Source organism: Capricornis sumatraensis, chromosome 7, assembly GCF_032405125.1.
Source record: "Capricornis sumatraensis isolate serow.1 chromosome 7, serow.2, whole genome shotgun sequence".
Lineage (NCBI taxonomy): Eukaryota > Metazoa > Chordata > Mammalia > Artiodactyla > Bovidae > Capricornis > Capricornis sumatraensis.
The window spans coordinates 96,046,956-96,065,521 of NC_091075.1; the positions used below are offsets into that span (position 1 = coordinate 96,046,956).

At 36.4% G+C, this 18,566-nt stretch overlaps 1 protein-coding gene across 2 annotated transcripts in view; it reads left to right on the forward strand.

Moving 5' to 3' along the window:
• BMP2K (BMP2 inducible kinase) overlaps positions 1–18,566 on the forward strand; it is a 116,371-nt gene that overhangs the window by 65,931 nt on the left and 31,874 nt on the right. For both annotated transcript variants that reach the window (XM_068975471.1, XM_068975472.1), the window contains exons 6-10: positions 248–329; positions 4,338–4,470; positions 10,727–10,830; positions 13,643–13,722; positions 17,813–17,973. In XM_068975471.1, coding sequence (XP_068831572.1) covers positions 248–329; positions 4,338–4,470; positions 10,727–10,830; positions 13,643–13,722; positions 17,813–17,973 — 560 coding nt within the window. The remainder of the gene's footprint in view (positions 1–247; positions 330–4,337; positions 4,471–10,726; positions 10,831–13,642; positions 13,723–17,812; positions 17,974–18,566) is intronic.

Consider the following 18,566-nt stretch of genomic DNA (forward strand, 5'->3'; position numbering starts at 1 on the left):
GTCTTTATTTAATTTTTTCTATTAAAAATTGTGTTTATTATTAAAGATGCAGTTGCACTTGTTGAATAAAAACGTGTATAATGCTTTGTATTGTTTAATCCTAGATGGGCTTTTAATGAGCTTTTAAAATAGTATTATTTCTCTATAATGTTATTGAACCTAAAAGTTTTTGTAGTATTTTATGTAGAAACAATGTAGTATGTCTTTTTTTTTATATCTCCACTCCATTTTACTTATTTACTGCCAGGTATACAACTCTGTCATACAGAGCCCCTGAAATGATCAACCTTTATGGAGGGAAGCCTGTCACCACCAAGGCTGATATCTGGGTAAGGCCACGAAAGGCTGGCATTGTCACTAACCAAATTAACAAATCTGAGTTCAGTTGATTATCTTCCCCCTGTCCTCCACAAGGTTATTTCCTGATAAGTAGAAGAGAGTGGTGGACAGTAAAGCTTACATAGCAGAAGAAAAATATTAGCACATATCTTCTTGATCTGGAGATGGAAAACTTAGGTATAAAATAGCAAGTAAACAGTTTCCACATAATGTAACTTTTTATCACAGTATTTTTTAGAATTTAGATTATATATGATTGTTAAAATTTTTTTGATTTGAGTGCAGTTTTGGAAAAGCTGGCCATAACTCTTAACTGGCTATGCCTATAATTTTCTCAAGTATTTTAGGATCTTTTTAGTGGAAACTAACATGAGTAAAATTTAAAAAAAATTATAAACATACCGTTGACTAACCTCTGTATATTGAGGTTCTTTAGTGTCTATATAGATTGAATTATTGAGGTATAACATGTTTCTGTGGCTTCCCTGGTGGCTCAGATGGTAAAGAATCTGCCTGCAGTGCAGAAGACCCAGGTTCGATCCCTGGGTCAGGAAGATCCCCTGGAGAAGGAAATGGCAACCCACTCCAGTATTCTTGCCTAGAGAATTCCATGGATGGAGAAGCCTGGGGAGCTACAGTCCAGGGGGTCTCAAAGAATTGAACACGACTGAGTACCTAACACACACAACATGTTTCTTTAGAGTTGAACTTTATGTTAGAGTGTCAATACCTCTTTTGAGGTTATTTCATAAGTAAAATGTGTTTTGTCTGTATTTAATAAACTAGCAGGAAACTATTTTAAATGTGAATTCATTTAAATTTAACAAGCATTCAGCCATATCTGCCACCAGTGGCCATATTAGGAATTGAGGAAAAACATTCAGAAGTATTTCTAGAGTTTACAAGAAAGGTCATTTGGTTTCATTTTAAAGCATAATATTTAGAAAGCAGTCAAGCGTAACGGGTGGAACCAAATGAATATCTTCTTGGTGTTCTTCTCCTGACCAGAACTTTTATAGAGATTGGGAAATATTCTTGCAAGGTAATGAAAAAAGAGTATCTACAATATTTTTCCCTCTGTCTGCTAATACCCCCTTTTTCATCAGTGGTTCTTAAATCTTGTGGTAGTTGAATTTTTAACCATATATGTAATTTAATGAAACCACAGATAGGTTTGATTTAGTTAATTTGCTCCTGCTTACAGATCCCCAGCTTGTATGACTCAAATTCAGTTGGCTCTTCTCAGCATTGACATTTGATTCACTAAATGGCTATAGTAAATGGCTTGTAGTATAATGTAGAAAACAAATTCAATTGAATCTTAATTTATAAAATGAAGGTATTAATTAGAGGAGGTGATTGTGGAAGTCTTTTCCTGGCTTAATTTTGTGACTAGTGTTGAAACCCACATTACCTAAAAGTATTTCAACAGCAGAGGAAACAAGACTCATACCTTGACTACTGTTTTGAAATCATCAAGGGTTGATTTTTAAAAAGTCTTTTAAGAACATGTTTGTTACCCAGTGTCTTAACAAAAAGGAGGGAGTCTTTCTTTGTTGTTTGTTTTTCCCCAGGCTTAGAATGTGCCAGGATAGCTAAATTGTCAGTGATAGGTGGCTCAGTGGTGAAGAGTACATCTGCTAATGCAGGAAACATGAGTTTGATCCCTGGGTCAGGGAAGCTCCCCTGGAGAAGGAAATGGCAACCCACTCCAGTATTCTTGCCTGGGAAATCCCATAGACAGAGGAGCCTGGAGGGCTGCAATCCATGGTGTCACAAAAGAGTTGGACAAAATTTAGCAACTAAACAGCAACAAGTTTAAAATTTATTCCATTTACAGGTTAGTTATATGGAATAGCATTTCTATAATGGGTAACTGGATATAGCTATGGGATGACAAATAGATGCTCAAAGATAAAAAAGAAGCCAGAAAAATTATCAGAAAACAGAATGTATATTTATATGCTTGAGAGAGATAGAGTTTTAATTTCCATGATACCATTTTTATGCTTGTCATAGCTCAGATGAAATGCCTACAACATTTTAGGTGTGAATTTGAGAATATTGAGAAAAAAAAATTAGTTCATATCAGTTAAGAGCTATATGTTGATCTTATTTCAGAATAGTATTTAGAGAGTTATGATATTGAGATTAAAGTATTCATATAGCATATGTATTTTGGAGAAATTTATTTTTTACTTTGAAATTTCTGTTGTAGGTTATTTTTATCCTGAGAACTAGGATGCTGATTTTATTGACCAATAGGAAATTCAGTGAGAGATGCTTCATGTTACCGTTTAATGGGGAAAATGGAAGATGGTGATACTCAACCCTCAAAATGAGGTCATTCATTCCCTCTTGTTTCCTGAACAGTTCTCATTGTATCAAATGGAAAAAGAGGGAAATGCCTTTGGTGTGAAAAAAATTAGGACACCTCCTTGTGTTCATAGTCTGTGAAGCGGAGTATTTTAAATTAATGTTTTTGAAGTACACTGGCATTGCTATCTAAAATTGTTACCTGGGAACTCCCACAAGGTATACTCTAACAAAAGACACATTACTGAAGGTTTGATTGACAAGATAAAACTGGCTAAAAGGCAGATCTCCTTTGCTTCACTGTCATCTGGGCAGAGGAAAGGTGTAATTTAATGCAGATATTATACCATTAATAGTCATTTTTTTAGTGCTGTTAAGGAAGCCTTATGCTCAATTTGCAGTATAGAAGCTGAAAATATCTTCCTTAGAGAAAAATGCATCATAAATTTTTTAAAGCCACATTGAACTCGTTACTTCCATTCAGAATCTTTGTAGTTTTGTTAGTCACATAGTAAATAATCTAGTAATGTTTTTGAACGAATATATTGAAATTTCTAGAGTCTTTAAACTTTTTTCATTAAAGGACTATTGTAATATTTAAAATAATGTTTTGTAAATTAATACTGTTGAACTCAGGAAGGTAATTCTGTATTTTGTGATCTTTGTAGCAGTTATAAAACTAGTGTATTTGTTAATTGGCTTGCCAGATTGCTGTGTGAAGAAAAAGCCAACAAAGGAAAGCTGATGTGCTAATGTTTAGATAGGCCAGATTTCAGTTATTGCTGATGTAACTGTATAGTAACTACTGGATAATTTTATGTAATCAATGTAGAGTTAGAATTGTCCCTTACACTCATAACGCTTTGTAGGTGACACTTCTTGTGACAGCATAATGATCTCTTGAGCAGAAAATCACATTTTATTACCACATCTCAGATCTGAGCTGTGGGCAGTTTAGCTAAAAATTTCCTGTGCTACTTTTCCAGACACAATTTGTGTCTTAGGGTGTTTTGTATTCGTTGTCAGAAAGTAGATTTATTGGCACTGTGATGACTATGAATCCATACAAGCAAAGCAGACAGGGCCCTTTCTGAATTTTGTATAGATTACTCAGGTACAAATATGACTAGTATAATGTAGAATGGAAATGGTAGGATTATGTTTAGAAGTTGAGAATTAATTTTTATACTGTAAAATGACATGTGCTCAGTGAATAATCAGTGTTGATGGGTGTCTGATAAATTTAACTGTGCTGGCTAACTCCTATTTGAAACCTGGAATTTTAAAATGTGTTTTATAGTGAATTTTAAAAATATTCTGCTATAGGGAGCTTTGTGCTTGGTTTGTTGGTTGTTACATGCTAGCTGTGTACTAAATATATATTTTCTTTGTGAAAGAAATAAAAATGTAACTTTTCTCCCAAAGGGAAGCAGTCACTTCTAATTTTAGTTCTGTCATTGGTGATCTAGTGTTCTGTGAGAGCATGAATTCAGACATCTAGCCACACACATTAACTTAAGTTGTAATTTGTGAAAAGATTGAGCCAATATAGAAACATTAAGCTTTTGTTTTTTAAATAAGATATTTAGTTTTTCATTTGTGGTTTTTTTTTTTGTTTGTTTGCTCTTGTGATTAAGTTGATACTTGAGTTCTGATGATATTCATGCTTCTTTGTTTTCCAGGCCCTGGGATGTTTACTGTATAAACTTTGTTTCTTCACTCTTCCTTTTGGTGAGAGCCAGGTTGCCATCTGTGACGGCAGCTTTACCATCCCAGACAACTCTCGTTACTCCCATAACATACATTGCTTAATAAGTAAGTACTTGGACAATTTATGAAAAGAATTGTAAGGTACTATATGTAGGGCCTGCTATTTCCGTTCCTTTACCTAAAACTACTCTTTTAATTTCATGTTATTATAATTTTGTAGAACTACTATAGTCAAGAAATACATTTGAAAGGATGTTCAGGGACTTCCCTGGTGGTCCAGTGGTTGAGACTTTGCCTTCCAACACAGAGGGTGCTGGTTTGACCTCTGGTTGGGGAGCTAGGATTCCACATACCTCACGGCCATAAAACCAAAACATAAAAACATAAAACAGAAGCAATATTGTAACAATTCAATAAAGACTTTAAAATATATCTACATCAAAAACAACTTTACAAAAAGATGCTTATAAGACTTTTATAGGAATGAAAGTAGACTGGTTACTGATTAGTATATGGATGTTTTTAAGCTCCAGATAAGCTTTTATAGAACATAGAGATTATGTAATTAAGGAAACTGGAATTTGTGGAAAAACTTTACAGCATAACATTTCATTATCCAGTCTTTGTACTTTTGAAATCAAAATAACCTGATCTGTTTCTTCTTTAGATCAAACTATTTCCAATTTAAAATTGTAGTTTATTTGCCACGTTTTTTACTGTTTATTCCTTGTTGATTATAAAATCAGAAAGCAACCTGAAGTGTAATAATTAGAAGGAGTAATCCTGTGGATCTTTCATTCCAAAAGAACGCCTCAATTTTTCTTACAGTCTCTTTTAAGAGTTTTTTCTTCCTTTTCGACAGATACTGTAACTTAATTTCTTGACTATGCACATTGTATAATTTCTGCAAAAGATGATTTGTTATACATTTGGTGATTGACTAACTTTTGTAATTTATGAGGCTCATTTAACTCAAAAAAAAAAAAAAAAAAAAAAGAGCAAACACTCCAAAAGAAAAACAATCAAAATGGAGCATTAAAGGATATATGTTGCTTCACTTGGCAAACTTATTTAAAGCATAATCTTCTTTGTTTCTTTAAAGAAATCCACATTGCTTTAATGTGGATTTGCCCATACATGTTGGAAATTAGAGGATTATGTCAGCTGAACACAAAAATTATACTGCTTCACAGAGTGTTTTTCCAAGGTGAGGGGAACCAGAGTAATGGCGTAGGGGAAGTGGTGTTATAACTTACAGTGGAAAGGAAATAGCCCTAAGCTTGGCTGCTTCACTGCCAGCATGAACTTTCAGCTCTAATTGGAGAATATTAAATATGAGTGCTTGTACCTCGGGTTTCCTTCCCAGAGAGGTCTACCTCTCAGCTTTTGTGTGACTCTCTGCTAATGGACGACTTCCTGAAGAGCATCCTTGCTGGCTCAGAACTGCACTTTTATCTTTATTGGTGGAGAACCTCCTAGTCTTGTTTTGATATGTTTTTCTGTCCTTTTGACAGCTTTCAGCCAAATAAGCTACCTGCCTGGGCAGTCCAAGTAGCCTTGTCAGATACCAATTAATGTTTTTGTCAGTGTTCTGATGACTGAGCTGTATAGGTTTTCAGTGGTTTGTCCCAGCTCTCTTTCCCCGTTAGCCTTGTTATTTTTAGCTTGCCATTTTGCAGAATGTTTTTTTAAAGAGCGAGTATACCTTTTGAGTATATATGAATAAACATCAGACCCATCAGCTGCTCTGTCTTAACCAGGTGCTTTCTTCCTTCATTGCAAAATTTAGGGCATTAGGAGCATGAAAGAACTCTGATTAATTGGAATGCTCAAAAAATAGATTGAGGAATTTCCTTTGGCTGTTGAGTGTTCTAGCCAATTGAAATTTAACCTTTCTTTGAAGCCCTTGTTATAAATCACCATATCAGTGGCATGGTTTTGTTGTTAAGTATTTATGTTTTTATCACAATTGGACTGAGGATTTTATTGAGGATCTTGCAGTGTCTGCTGATTGCCAAAGGTGGGAGATGGGCAAAAGAGACTAAGGTGGTCAAAAGGTATAAACTTAGAGTTATAAAGTAAGTCCTGAGGATGTAATATACAGCATGTGACTATAGTTAAAAATACTGTACTGTGTACTGTATATTTCAAGGTTGCTAAGACAGTAGATCTTAGAGTTCTCATCCCAAGGGAAAACAATCTCTAATTCTGTGAGGTGATAGATATTTGCTGTATCTACTGTGGTGACCCATTTCATAATACATATATACAGAAAATCATTATGTTACTCACATAATGAACTTCTGTCTGACCTGGGCTTTCCTGGTAGCTCAGCTGGTAAAGAATCTGCCCGCAATGCAGGAGACCCTGGTTTGATTCCTGGGTCAGGAAAATCCTCTGGATAAGGGATAGGCTACCCACTTCCCTGGTGGCTCAGTGGGTAGAGAATCCGCCTACAATGCGGGAGACCTGGGTTCAGTCCCTGGGTTGGGAAGATTCCCCTGGAGGAGGGCATGGCAACCCACTCCAGTATTCTTGCCTGGAGAATCCCATGGACAGAGCAGCCTGGCGGGCTACTGTCCATGGAGTTGCAAAGAGTCAGACACGACTGAGTGACTAAGCACAGCACAGTTATGTCTGACATATTTTACTTAGCATATTATGTTGCTGCTGCTGCTGCTGCTGGTGGTGGTCTGTGCGACCCCATAGATGGCAGCCCACCAGGTTCCTCCGTCCCTGGGATTCTCCAGGCAAGAACACTGGAGTGGGTTGAGACTTCCTTCTCCAATGCATGAAAGTGAAAAGTGAGAGTGAAGTCGCTCAGTCGTGTCTGACCCACAGCGACCCAATGGACTGCAGCCTTCCAGGCTCCTCCATCCACGGGATTCTCCAGGCAAGAGTACTGGAGTGGGATGCCATTGCCTTCTCCAGCATATTATGCTACCGTCATGTTTATTCATGTTGCAAATGGCAAGCTTTCTTTCTTTTTTAATGACTGAATAATATTCCCTTGGTACATATACATACATAACACACACACACTTCACATTTTCTATATCCATTCATCCATTGATGGACACAAGTTGCTTTCTTGTCTTGGCTCTTGTAAATAATGCTGCAGTGAACTTGGGGGTGCAGATAGTTTTTTTTGAGTTAGTGTTTTTGTCTCTTTCAGATACATACTCAGAAGCAGGATTGATGGATTATATGATAGTTCGTTTTTCAACTTTTTGACATAACTCCATACTGTTTTCCATAGTGGCTGTACCAATTTACAGTCCCACCAACATTGCACAAGGGTTTCCTTTTTTCCACAATCTACCAACACCTGTTGGGCTTCCCAGGTGGCTTAGTGGTAAAGAATCTGTCAATGCAGAAAGACACAGGAGATGCAAGTTCTGTCCCTGGGTCAGGAAGAGGCGGTCAGGAGGAGAAAATGGCAACCAATTCCAGTATTCTTGCCTGGGAAATCCCATGGACAGAGGAGCATGGCAGGCTACAGTCTGTGGTGTCACAGAGAGTCAGACATGACTGAGAGACTAATATACACATACATGTATACTTTCTAAAAGTTGATTTTATATTTGCAGTAGAAGCAAAGTTAATGGGAATGGTCTTGTGGTGACTCACATGATCATTTTAAGTTGGGTAAACAGGGGTGTATTCTACCTTTGTCTTTTCTAAAAAACTTAGTAACTTGATTCACTTTTAGATCAATTAGATGTGTGTATTCATTAACCCAGCAGTCCCCAACCTTTTTGTTACCAGGGACGGCTTCTCTAGTGGCTCAGACAGTAAAGAATCGCCTGCCAAACAGGTGACCTGGGTTCAATCCCTGGGTCAGGAAGATCCCCTGGAGAAGGAAGTGGCAACCTACTCCAGTATTTTTGCTTAGACAATCCCATGGACAAAGGAGCCTGGTGGGCTATAGTCCAGGGGATTGCAAAAGAGTTGGGCACAACTTGGCAAGTAAACAGCAACAACAGACAAACTAAACAGCCTCCAGAAAATGTATTCCCACATGAAAACATGAGTTAGGGGAGTTTAGAGGTCCTTTTTGTTTGCTTGTAAGGTGATGTCAATCCACCGACAGCCTGGTTACTTAATCATTAGGAGATGTGCTATGCTTAACTTGAGAGAGAGAGAGTTACCTATACAGATAATGGTTAGAAAACATAAAAGCTCAAATTTATTTATTTCTCTTCAATGCTTCTCATCTACTGTAAAAGAAAAGAAATATATAGGGTTGCCTAAAGGATTCCCATTCCTCTCTAGATACTCAGAAAACCTTTCCCAAGATTATGGCATGCCAGGGAAGTGTATTTTCGTACCCTCACTGTTCTCTACTCCTGAAGAATTTCTTCTCCTGAACCGCATTTTGTTGTTATGTCACTGGTCTGCTCGAAGGCGGGTGTAAGACCTGACTGAGTGTCACTCGTAGTTTCTTAGGGATATTGTTCACTCAGTGTGAACCATCTTTAGAAAGACTCAAAGGAGAATTTACTCTTTGCTTTCAGTGTTAGAAGTGGTGCTTTTTCTTAGCACCTAGTTTGTTTTTAAGAATACTGCAATTCATATAATGGATCATGTTGCCCTATCTGTGTTGACAGCTAGAGGGCTAAATTTTTCCAGTTTTGGCCCTGCATTTGTAGGACCAAACATGTAATTTCTTTACTGACAACATTATCCCTCTTTTTTCTTTTTTCTCCCCTTTCAGCCATTACTTTTTCATTAGTCTTAATTTTCTCATATATTAAAAAAGAATTACAGTTTTGTATGCCACTTCAAGTCCTCTATAGGAAAATATTTATAATTAGCTAGTATTGAAATAAGATTTTAAAGGCCAAATAAACTGAATTGTTAGGATAGAAAAGTTTTAGATTTATGAATTTTATAAGTTTCTTGTGATTTGTTTCATTTTTACAAATTACATGGATAAGCATTTATAAAAGTCTGTATAAATGTATTCCTATATCATGTACTGTTGTTGCTTCTAAAACAATGTGTGTTGCTATCAAGATAAAATATGGTTTTGGAGGATAAAATAAACCTTGTAGATTTTTTAGATCTTTTCTGGAATGAGGTTGAATATCAACTAATAAATAATAGAATTAAATGTTTTGGGTTATTTCATTCTAACAGATGATAAGATAATAAAATATCAACTTTATAAGTGGTATATGTTAGCCTTTTTAAGTGTGTAAAACCAAGTGACATACAGAATATAATAAAACTGAGTTCAAAATCTCCCAAATAAATTGTTTGTGCTTAGTGTTGTTTGCCATACAACCATGTTTTTAACCAAGTTAACTTATCATGCTGTCGGAGATGTATTACATATTGTTTGTTCAGATATTACTTATGATTGAAAGGATTTAATTTTGATTTGTAATATTACATATGATTGAAAGGAGGATTTAATTTTGATTTGTAATATTCAGGTAGTTATTTATATACTTTTATCTCCAAACATAATTTTGTTAGCAAATTTCAGAATATTGTCTAATTAATGCTGTAAATTTTACATTGCAAATAGGTTTAAAAATGATTTGAACACGATAAGAATTTAATCAATGAAGCAGAGTTAGAACATGAAGAATACTGTAACAAAATACGGTTTTTTCATGTATAGGATGGAGTATAAATGTCGGCCTTCTTGTGACATTGTAATTTAGCAAGTAGTTCAAGAAATGTAGTGGCCATTTTGGTTAGAAAAAAGGTCAGGCCTTTCAAGCAGTGCTGTAGGACTGGTGTGAAAACTGTTCAAAATAGAACCATAAACCTTTGCTTGTATTTCTAAACATGTTGTGGATAGCATATTGAAATACAGAACTATGATGAATATTGCTGTCATCAGTGTGGGAAGAAAACGTGTTTTAAGAAAACTATAGTGCCAACCCTGTACTACTTCCCTATACTACTTTGTTAAATAGATTGTAATGCATACAGTTTAGTCTTCCTCTTATAATTCAGAAGCCCTTAAAAATTAATAGATATCTAAAAATATTAGTAGGTATGTTAAAACTATTTTAAATAATAGTGAAAATAAGGACCCTTACTATAGCCCAGAAATTTTCTTGAATAATTCCCGTGTTGACTAAACTCACTTTGTTTTGTGTCAGAGTCTCAGAAGAATATTCATATTTGTAATTCATGCTTTCAGTACCGACCTGTCCTAGGACTCATTTATCTTTAGCTTAGGATAATGTATAAAGTAACAATTTTTGTATTTTCTATAAACATTCCCAAAGTTTACTGGAAGCATCACTAATCTTAGAATGGAATTATATATCTTTTTAATGTGCCTCTAATTGCTTCTGTGTTCAGTGAAACTTCTTAACATTTTGATTTATTCTTGTAGGGTTCATGCTTGAACCAGATCCAGAGCGGAGACCCGATATATTTCAAGTGTCATATTTTGCATTTAAATTTGCCAAAAAGGATTGTCCAGTCTCCAACATTAATGTAAGTAGTTTTTATATTATAAGTATCATAATATATATGAATTTAAAATTTCATCATGTGTGGGTATATATACTTTCAAAGTCACTTGTTTCATGACAAGTGATCTAACAGTATATTTGTAATCAGTATTTTTGATGCAAAGCTGCAGATACAAAGTATATGTGCTGGGGTGCTCTGGGGAGCTACAGTAGACTTGATGGCACTCACTGCATCATTGAGGGGATCACAGTGGCATCTCTGAAATAGCACAGACTATTATTAAGTTAACTGTTGAAAAAGCAGGACTGTTAGATTTTGGGGGAGCATGGTGGGGCCGGGGGTGTCATGAAAAATGCCTGAGGTACTCAGTATTCTGTAAACCGAGAAAGTTTGGTTGCCCTTGGTATACAGAGCATAGGCATTGTAAATGCAGAGAAGTGGGTTCAGGTCCACAGGACTGGAAAAGGTCAGTTTTCATTCCAGTCCCAAAGAAAGGCAATGCCAAAGAATGTTCAAACTTCCTCACAATTGCAATCATCTCACATGCTAGCAAAGTAATGCTCAAAATTCTTCAAGCCAGGCTTCAACAGTATGTGAACCATGAACTTGCAGATGTTCAAGCTGGATTTAGAAAAGGCAAAGAAACCAGAGATCAAATTGCCAATATCTGTTGGATCACAGAAAAAGCAACAGACTTCCAGAAAAGCATTTACTTTGGCTGTATTGACTACACCAAAGCCTTTGACTGTGTGGATCACAACAAACTGGAAAAATTCTCAAAGAGATGGGAAGATGGGAATACCAGATCACCTGACTTGCTTCCTGAGAAATCTGTATGCAGGTCAAGAAGCAACAGTTAGAACTGGACATGGAACAACAGACTGGTTCCAAATAGGAAAAGGAGTACATCGAGGCTGTATATTGTCACGCCACTTACTTAACTTCTATGCAGGGTACATCATGTGAAATGCTGGCTGGATGAAGCACGAACTGGAATCAAGATTCCTGGCAGAAATATCAGTAACCTCAAATATTCAGATGACACCACCCTTTTGGCAGAAAGCAAAGAGGAACTAAAGAGCCTCTTGATGAAAGTGAAAAGGAGAGTGAAAAAGCTGGCTTAAAACTCAACATTCAGAAGACTAAGATCATGGTATCCAGTCCCATCACTTCATGGCAAACAGATGGGGAAACAATGGAAACAGTGAGAGACTATTTTCATGGGCTCCAAAATCACTGCAAATGGTGACTGCAGCCATGAAATTAAAAGATGCTTACTTGTTGAAAGAAAAGCTATGACCAAGCTAGATAGCATATTAAAAAGCAGAGACATTACTTTGCCAACAAAGGTCTGTCTAGTCAAAGCTATGGTTTTTCCAGTGGTCATGTATGGATGTAAGAGTTGGACCATAAAGAAAACCAAGTGCCGAAGAACTGATGCTTTTGAACTGTGGTGTTGGAGAAGACTCTTGAGAGTCCCTTGGACTGCAGGGAGATCCAACCAGTCCATCCTAAAGGAGATCAGTCGTGGGTGTTCATTGGAAGGACTGATGTTGAAGCTGAAACTCTGATACTTCGGCCACCTCATGTGAAGAGCTGACTCATTGGAAAAGACCCTGATGCTGGGCAAGATTGAAGGCAGGAGGAGAAGGGGACGGCAGAGGATAAGATGACTGGATGGCATCACCGACTCGATGGACTGGAGTTTAAGCGAGTTCCAGGAGCTGGTGATGGACAGGGAGGCCTGGCGTGCTGCGGTCCATGGGATCACCAAGAGTCAGACACAACTGAGGGACTGAACTGAACTGGGCTCGGTTGTCTTTATCAGTGACTGGTTTTGTATATTTTGGGAAGTTGCTTAACGTTTGTTACTTTTTCTGTAAAACAAGGATGATAATTATGAGGATTAGAAATAATAACTGTAAAACCCAGTGTGTCGTTCAAGGAAGCTGTATTATAGCTGACACCATCAGAAGGCTTTGAATTGCATCTGTTGCCTGCACCCTGTACTTAACTATATTGGATTAATAGTATGTGGCAAGTCTGCTAACCTGAATCAAGGTCTAGAATCAAACACTGAATTTAAGCTGTTTTCACCTTGAGTGGCCTGACTTTTTCTTATAGGTTTCCTTTGTGTATAACTTAATCTACTCCCCTAAGAAAAAAGAAGGAATTTGGTGCCTTTCCTTTTCAATTTTTGAAGTTCTTGTTACGTCAGTGTAATATATTCTCGGTTGAAACCGAAAGTCATTGCGCACATTCTAGTAATGAATTTTATTTAACATTTGCCTGGATTTTTAGCTTTTCACTCTGCAAACATTTATTGAATACTTTGTGACTTTTTTTGAGTAATTATTGTAAACTGAACACTAGAGAGCAGAAGCAAATCAGTGAAGCCTCTGCTCTTGTTTCCTGGACTTGACAAACAATGTCATGAAAATTACCTCCAGTCTGTAAAACAACACTTTATTCATGTACTTGGTGTTTGCTTCTTTTCCAGTGTGTGAAATAGTCATTGTGTGATCCTTTATACCCCAGATTTACCCATTTGTAAAGTGGGTATAATATATATATATAATAATATTGTTCTGTTTATTTTCCAAGGGTTTCTCTGGAACACAAATAAGAAAGTGACTCTTGTGTGTAACACATAGTGATATTTGTGCATTAGATTGGGCAAATATGTGTCAACTTGTACAAAGTGAAGATGTGAAGAAATAGTTTCTCACAGACAGTGCTCTTAAAGTTTAAGAATATATTTGTAGTGTTTCAATAAAACTTTCTGCAATTGAAATGAAAATTAAAATGAAAAGTTTTCTTTTTTTCTTCCAAGAATTCTCCTATTCCTTCAACTCTTCCTGAACCGATGACTGCTAGTGAAGCAGCTTCTAGGAAAAGCCAAATAAAAGCCAGGTAGGCAAAGCTATGCTGAAATTTGAAAAGGCATTTATTAAAAAAAAAAAAGGTGGGGGGAACAGTACTCATTTTTAATCCTAGCAGATGTCATTGATTAAATAGCATCTTCACCCACAAAAAATACTGTATTTCTTACTGCATGTAGTATGATGTTGAGACAGCAAGTTCAAAATAAGCTTTTTTGTATGAGATAACGGGGTTTGACAGTAGTCGTGCTTGAACTGCTCCCTCTCCACCTTCATGAAGTGACTGTAACTGGTGATGTTACGTTGGGTCATCTTATAGGTGGGACTTGTCGTTATTTCATCACATGACAACTAATTTATGAAATGTTATGTTTTATTTTATTTGTAATGACCTTTTATTGATTTATGAAAAGAAGAGCTGTATGTAATTTACAATGAATAGTTACAGTGGCAACATTTTTAAGACCAGTAGAGGACTGTTTGTTGTTGTTCAGTCTCTCAGTCGTGTCTGACTCTTTGAGACCCATGGAATATTACAGTGTTTTAAATAATTTTATAGTTATTCACTACATTAGTGTTTGATCCAGATTATGTAGGTTAAGGCCTAAATTTGCGTAATGGTTGAATTAATGACAACTTTTTCTCCTCATGCCTTTTTTTTGAGTTTAAAAGTGAGTAGACAGGACTGTATTTTAGATTATCAGACAGGTATAGTTTCATGTTTGGGGAGATTTCTTGATCACAGCTGATTTTTGTATTGTATTTCACTTATGCAAAGTATTTTGACATGAAATACATAAAACCATTTGTCACACACTTGTTATATGCAGGATATAGACATGGAGAACACAAAGAAAAAGAAGCAGTGTATTTCTAAGGAGTTCATATTCAAGTGATGATACACTAGCGAACAGTTACAACTTGCAGTGATCAGGCAGCTGAGAGTGGAGGAAGGGAAAGACTGGGTACAGAGGACAGGAGCACAGGGGGAATCCTTTCCCTGGGGGTGGGAGTTGCTGAGCTCTTTCCTGAAGGATGAATACTCTAGTCACTTGGAGTAATGGGTAGGAAGCTATGACAGGCAGACCTTTCAGGTGAGAACAGCCTTTGTGAAGCTGCAAGACTGGAGCATAATAAGGGTACATCTGCAGGAGGTGGGAAATGAAGCTGAGGAGGCAGGTGAATGTCAGTCATGAGCAACTTTATTCTGTGTCATGCTGAGAAATTTGGATTTTGGCCTTTAGGCAGGTGAACCTTGTAGTCAGTTTGCTATTTGGAACTTGGTTGTGAGATGTGTTAGAAATAATCTGCTATTTGTAAATTGTTGAGATATCAATTGCGAATGACTTAATTTTTAAAAAAGATAGAGCATCACTCTAAAACTATTATCTTCATTCATTTGAATTTAAAATACTCTTGAGTAAGAGACAGAGGAGTAAAGTTACATCTAACTTGCAGGGATCCAGTATGACTGACTGTCTTACTCATGATATAGCTGGAGTTAACAGCTGCTGTTACAGTTGAATGGTCATTGTGAATTATTGTCAGGCTTGTCAGCTAGTTTTATTGTTGTCTTTTAAAATAATTATTTTGTCAATGATTAAATCTTTAAGTAAGTATAAATTTTTTAAAAAGCATGAGTCAACTGAAAAATAATGCTTTGTCTTTTCACCATGACACAAGCTATAGCTATATACTTACAAACAAATGAAATAGTTAACAGAAATTCACAGTGCTATTCATAGTATGTTAAACTATATATTATGTATATTAAATAATAGGGTTCATTGATCCTTACTGGTCAACAATATAAATTTACTTTTTATTCATAGTATCAGTAAAAATTATAAATGGTAAAAAATTAATCTTTTTTTCCATGTGAAAGGCATATTTCCAATGAGGGGGAGAAAGGGAGTCTTTAAATAGCCAGTATCATTATTTACATGTTTTAAAACTTTTATGTATATTATCTACCTGTCCTACCTTCAATCTGTGAACTTTTTGTTTTACTTCTTAAAAGTTCCTTTCCATCCCCACAAATTTGCATCTGCTCTTGGGAATGTTAAACATGTGAAACTTACATGATTTGTATCTTCAAGATGGCAGCGTTGAGAATCACTGTCCTGGCAGACAGAAACACTGAAGGATTTTAAGAAAAGAGAGAGTTTATATTTTAGGAAGATTGTTCAGGTTAGTGAGTGGAAAGAAAAGAAAGCAAAACAGAAAAAGCTACTACTGTAGCTCTTTGTCAGCTAGAGTAGTACAGATGAGGTTGTATAGCAGTGTTGATGCCAGTAATTACTCAGTTTTTCATTTCAGTTAAATTTGTATTTTCTCTTTGCCTAATTCATCCAGGCATTTTCTTCCCATTTTTTTCACAGGCTGCTTAATGTCTTTTACTGTCTGATGAGGTCATATTTATTTTTGTAGCTCCAGTTCTCACCTGAGCCTTCTCTAGCCAAGTTAGGTTAAAGGTAGAATAACCCCTCTGTCAAACTCTTGACATACTAGTGTTAGTGCTAATTATTTTTTCTGTGTTTTATTTTCCTGAACATGTGCCATATCTTCCCAGGTAGGCTGTAAATTCTTTGAAGACTGGGTACTGTCATGTTTGCAGGGTATCAGTAACAGTGATTATATGATAGATATTGGTGCATTAGGGAAATAAATTAGGCAACGCTAGACTCAGCAATTGAGCCACCAGGGAAGTCTGCACAGCTTTTCGATGTGGTTTTTAGAGGTTTGCTGTGCTTGTGTGTGTTGTGAATCCTCTGTGGAGTGATTTATAATAAAATAAGAACAAGGCAGGATGAGGCTTTGCCTATACTACCCCTGAATAAAGAATGGTTAGACAAATGGAAAGACTGTGTATAATATTTCCACCAGATTGCTTGAGTTTAGAGAGTATAGCATGGGCTTTAGTGCCACATCCATAATCTGAACTCAATAAATACTTGTTTAGATTAAATGAGATAATTGGTTAGATGCACATAGGATCTTTTATTGCCTTAAATTTAGCTCAGTTTTCATTGTATCATCTGCATTCCATCTAAAACATAAATACTATTTTCAGAAAACTGCCCGTATGCAGTATATTTCTATGATTTTCCAAAGTCTTTCTATTCAATTTCACTTCCTTTCTTTCTGAGAAGATAGTTGTTGACAGGGCTCCCTCTTGTGGTGTCTACATATAGAGGAGAGAACTGCAAATCTGTGCAGTAGACATATGTTTAGGTCTGTCAAGGTAGACAGGACTTTCTCTACGTGCCGCAGATGTCTACTTGATGAATCATACATATGCAAAAATTGTAAGTGTCAGGTCATTTGAAAATGTGCTAAGGGAACTTGGTAGAGAGATCTTATCGCAGTCCTTTTGAAAAGTGAACTTAGACCTATTAAAAAGTATGAGTTTTTGTATTGAATTTAGAAAAAGCAGAGTTGATAACTATGTAAGTTAAACATTTTTTGTGGCTTTTTTTGGAAGAGAAGTGTCTTCTCAGATTATATTTAGTGTCTCCTGATTTCCATTTGACCACTTCACATCTGTGACCTAAACTAGGTCCTAGTGTGAAAACTTTTATATAATTTCCATTCAGTGTTTTAAGTCAAGCAACAATAAAGATTCAAAAAGATGAAGGTGAGCCGGTAGCTCCACCTGTTAAAAGTTTTGGCTTCTTTTGTTTTATGTGCCCTAGGACATATTCTTTCTTTCTTAGGCTGAGTCCAAGCTAAGGAAGACTGTTATTTGTTGTTTATTTTTATTTTTCTGACTGGTTTAGAAAGTTGGCTCTCATTTTTGTCTAAAACGTTACTGAGACGGGTTCTGTGTGTTTATTTTATCTCCTTAAGAGCAATCCTATACTCTGTTTTCTGCCAGCTTCAGTGGCAGACTATGAGTGGAAGCAATCTGGTTTGAGGAAGTTGGTTCATTTTATTTCATTTACTTCCTTATCTTTATTAACATTTAATACTTGATAATGAGACTTAGGAAGAAGCCAAGAGGACTAACATGATCATCAACAATAATAAATATGCATCTGCTGAAGTAGATGCTTCATAGAACAAATAGTAAATTAGAAATAACCCCAGTATTTGGAATGACATGTCTTCTTCTGTTGTAGAATAACAGACACCATTGGACCAACAGAAACCTCAATTGCACCAAGGCAAAGACCAAAGGCCAATTCCACTACTGCCACTCCCAGTGTGCTGAGCATTCAGAGTTCAGCAACACCTGTTAAAGTCCCTGCTCCGGGTGAAGTCGGTAATCACAGGCCAAAAGGTAATACAGCCCTGCCATCCTCGTCCCCTTTATAGTTGATTTACATAAACCTTTTATGGCTTGGTTACCTAGCAGTGTAAATTATTGGCAGCCTTATTGTGAAGCAGATATATTACATAGTACTTTAAGAAAGATAAAGCTACTAATGTGTAATAAGCTCAGTTAGTTATTTTCCTAAAGTTCTCAGCAATGGTAAGTTACTGGCAGTATAAAAGTATGGTACAAAAAGCTCACAACTTGCTCATCCCTAGAGGTATCATCAACTAGTAGGGTTTGAAGTTGAGACTAAAGTTCAAGAGTATAGAAAATTCTGTATTGTATTGGAAAGGAAGAATTTGAAACTCTAGCCTTACAAAGCATTTGTGTAAAATTGTTTTCAACCAGTATCTTTTAAATTAGGATACTCTGAACTGGCCTCCCGGGTGGTGCAGTGGTGAAGAATCTGCTTGCCAGTGCAGGAGAGGCGGAAGATGCGGATTCACTCCCTGGGTTGGGAAGGCCTGCTGCAGTAGGAAATGGCAGCCCACTGTAGTGTCCTTGCCAGGGAATTCCACGGACAGAGGAGCCTGAAAGGCTGCAGTCATGAGGTTGCA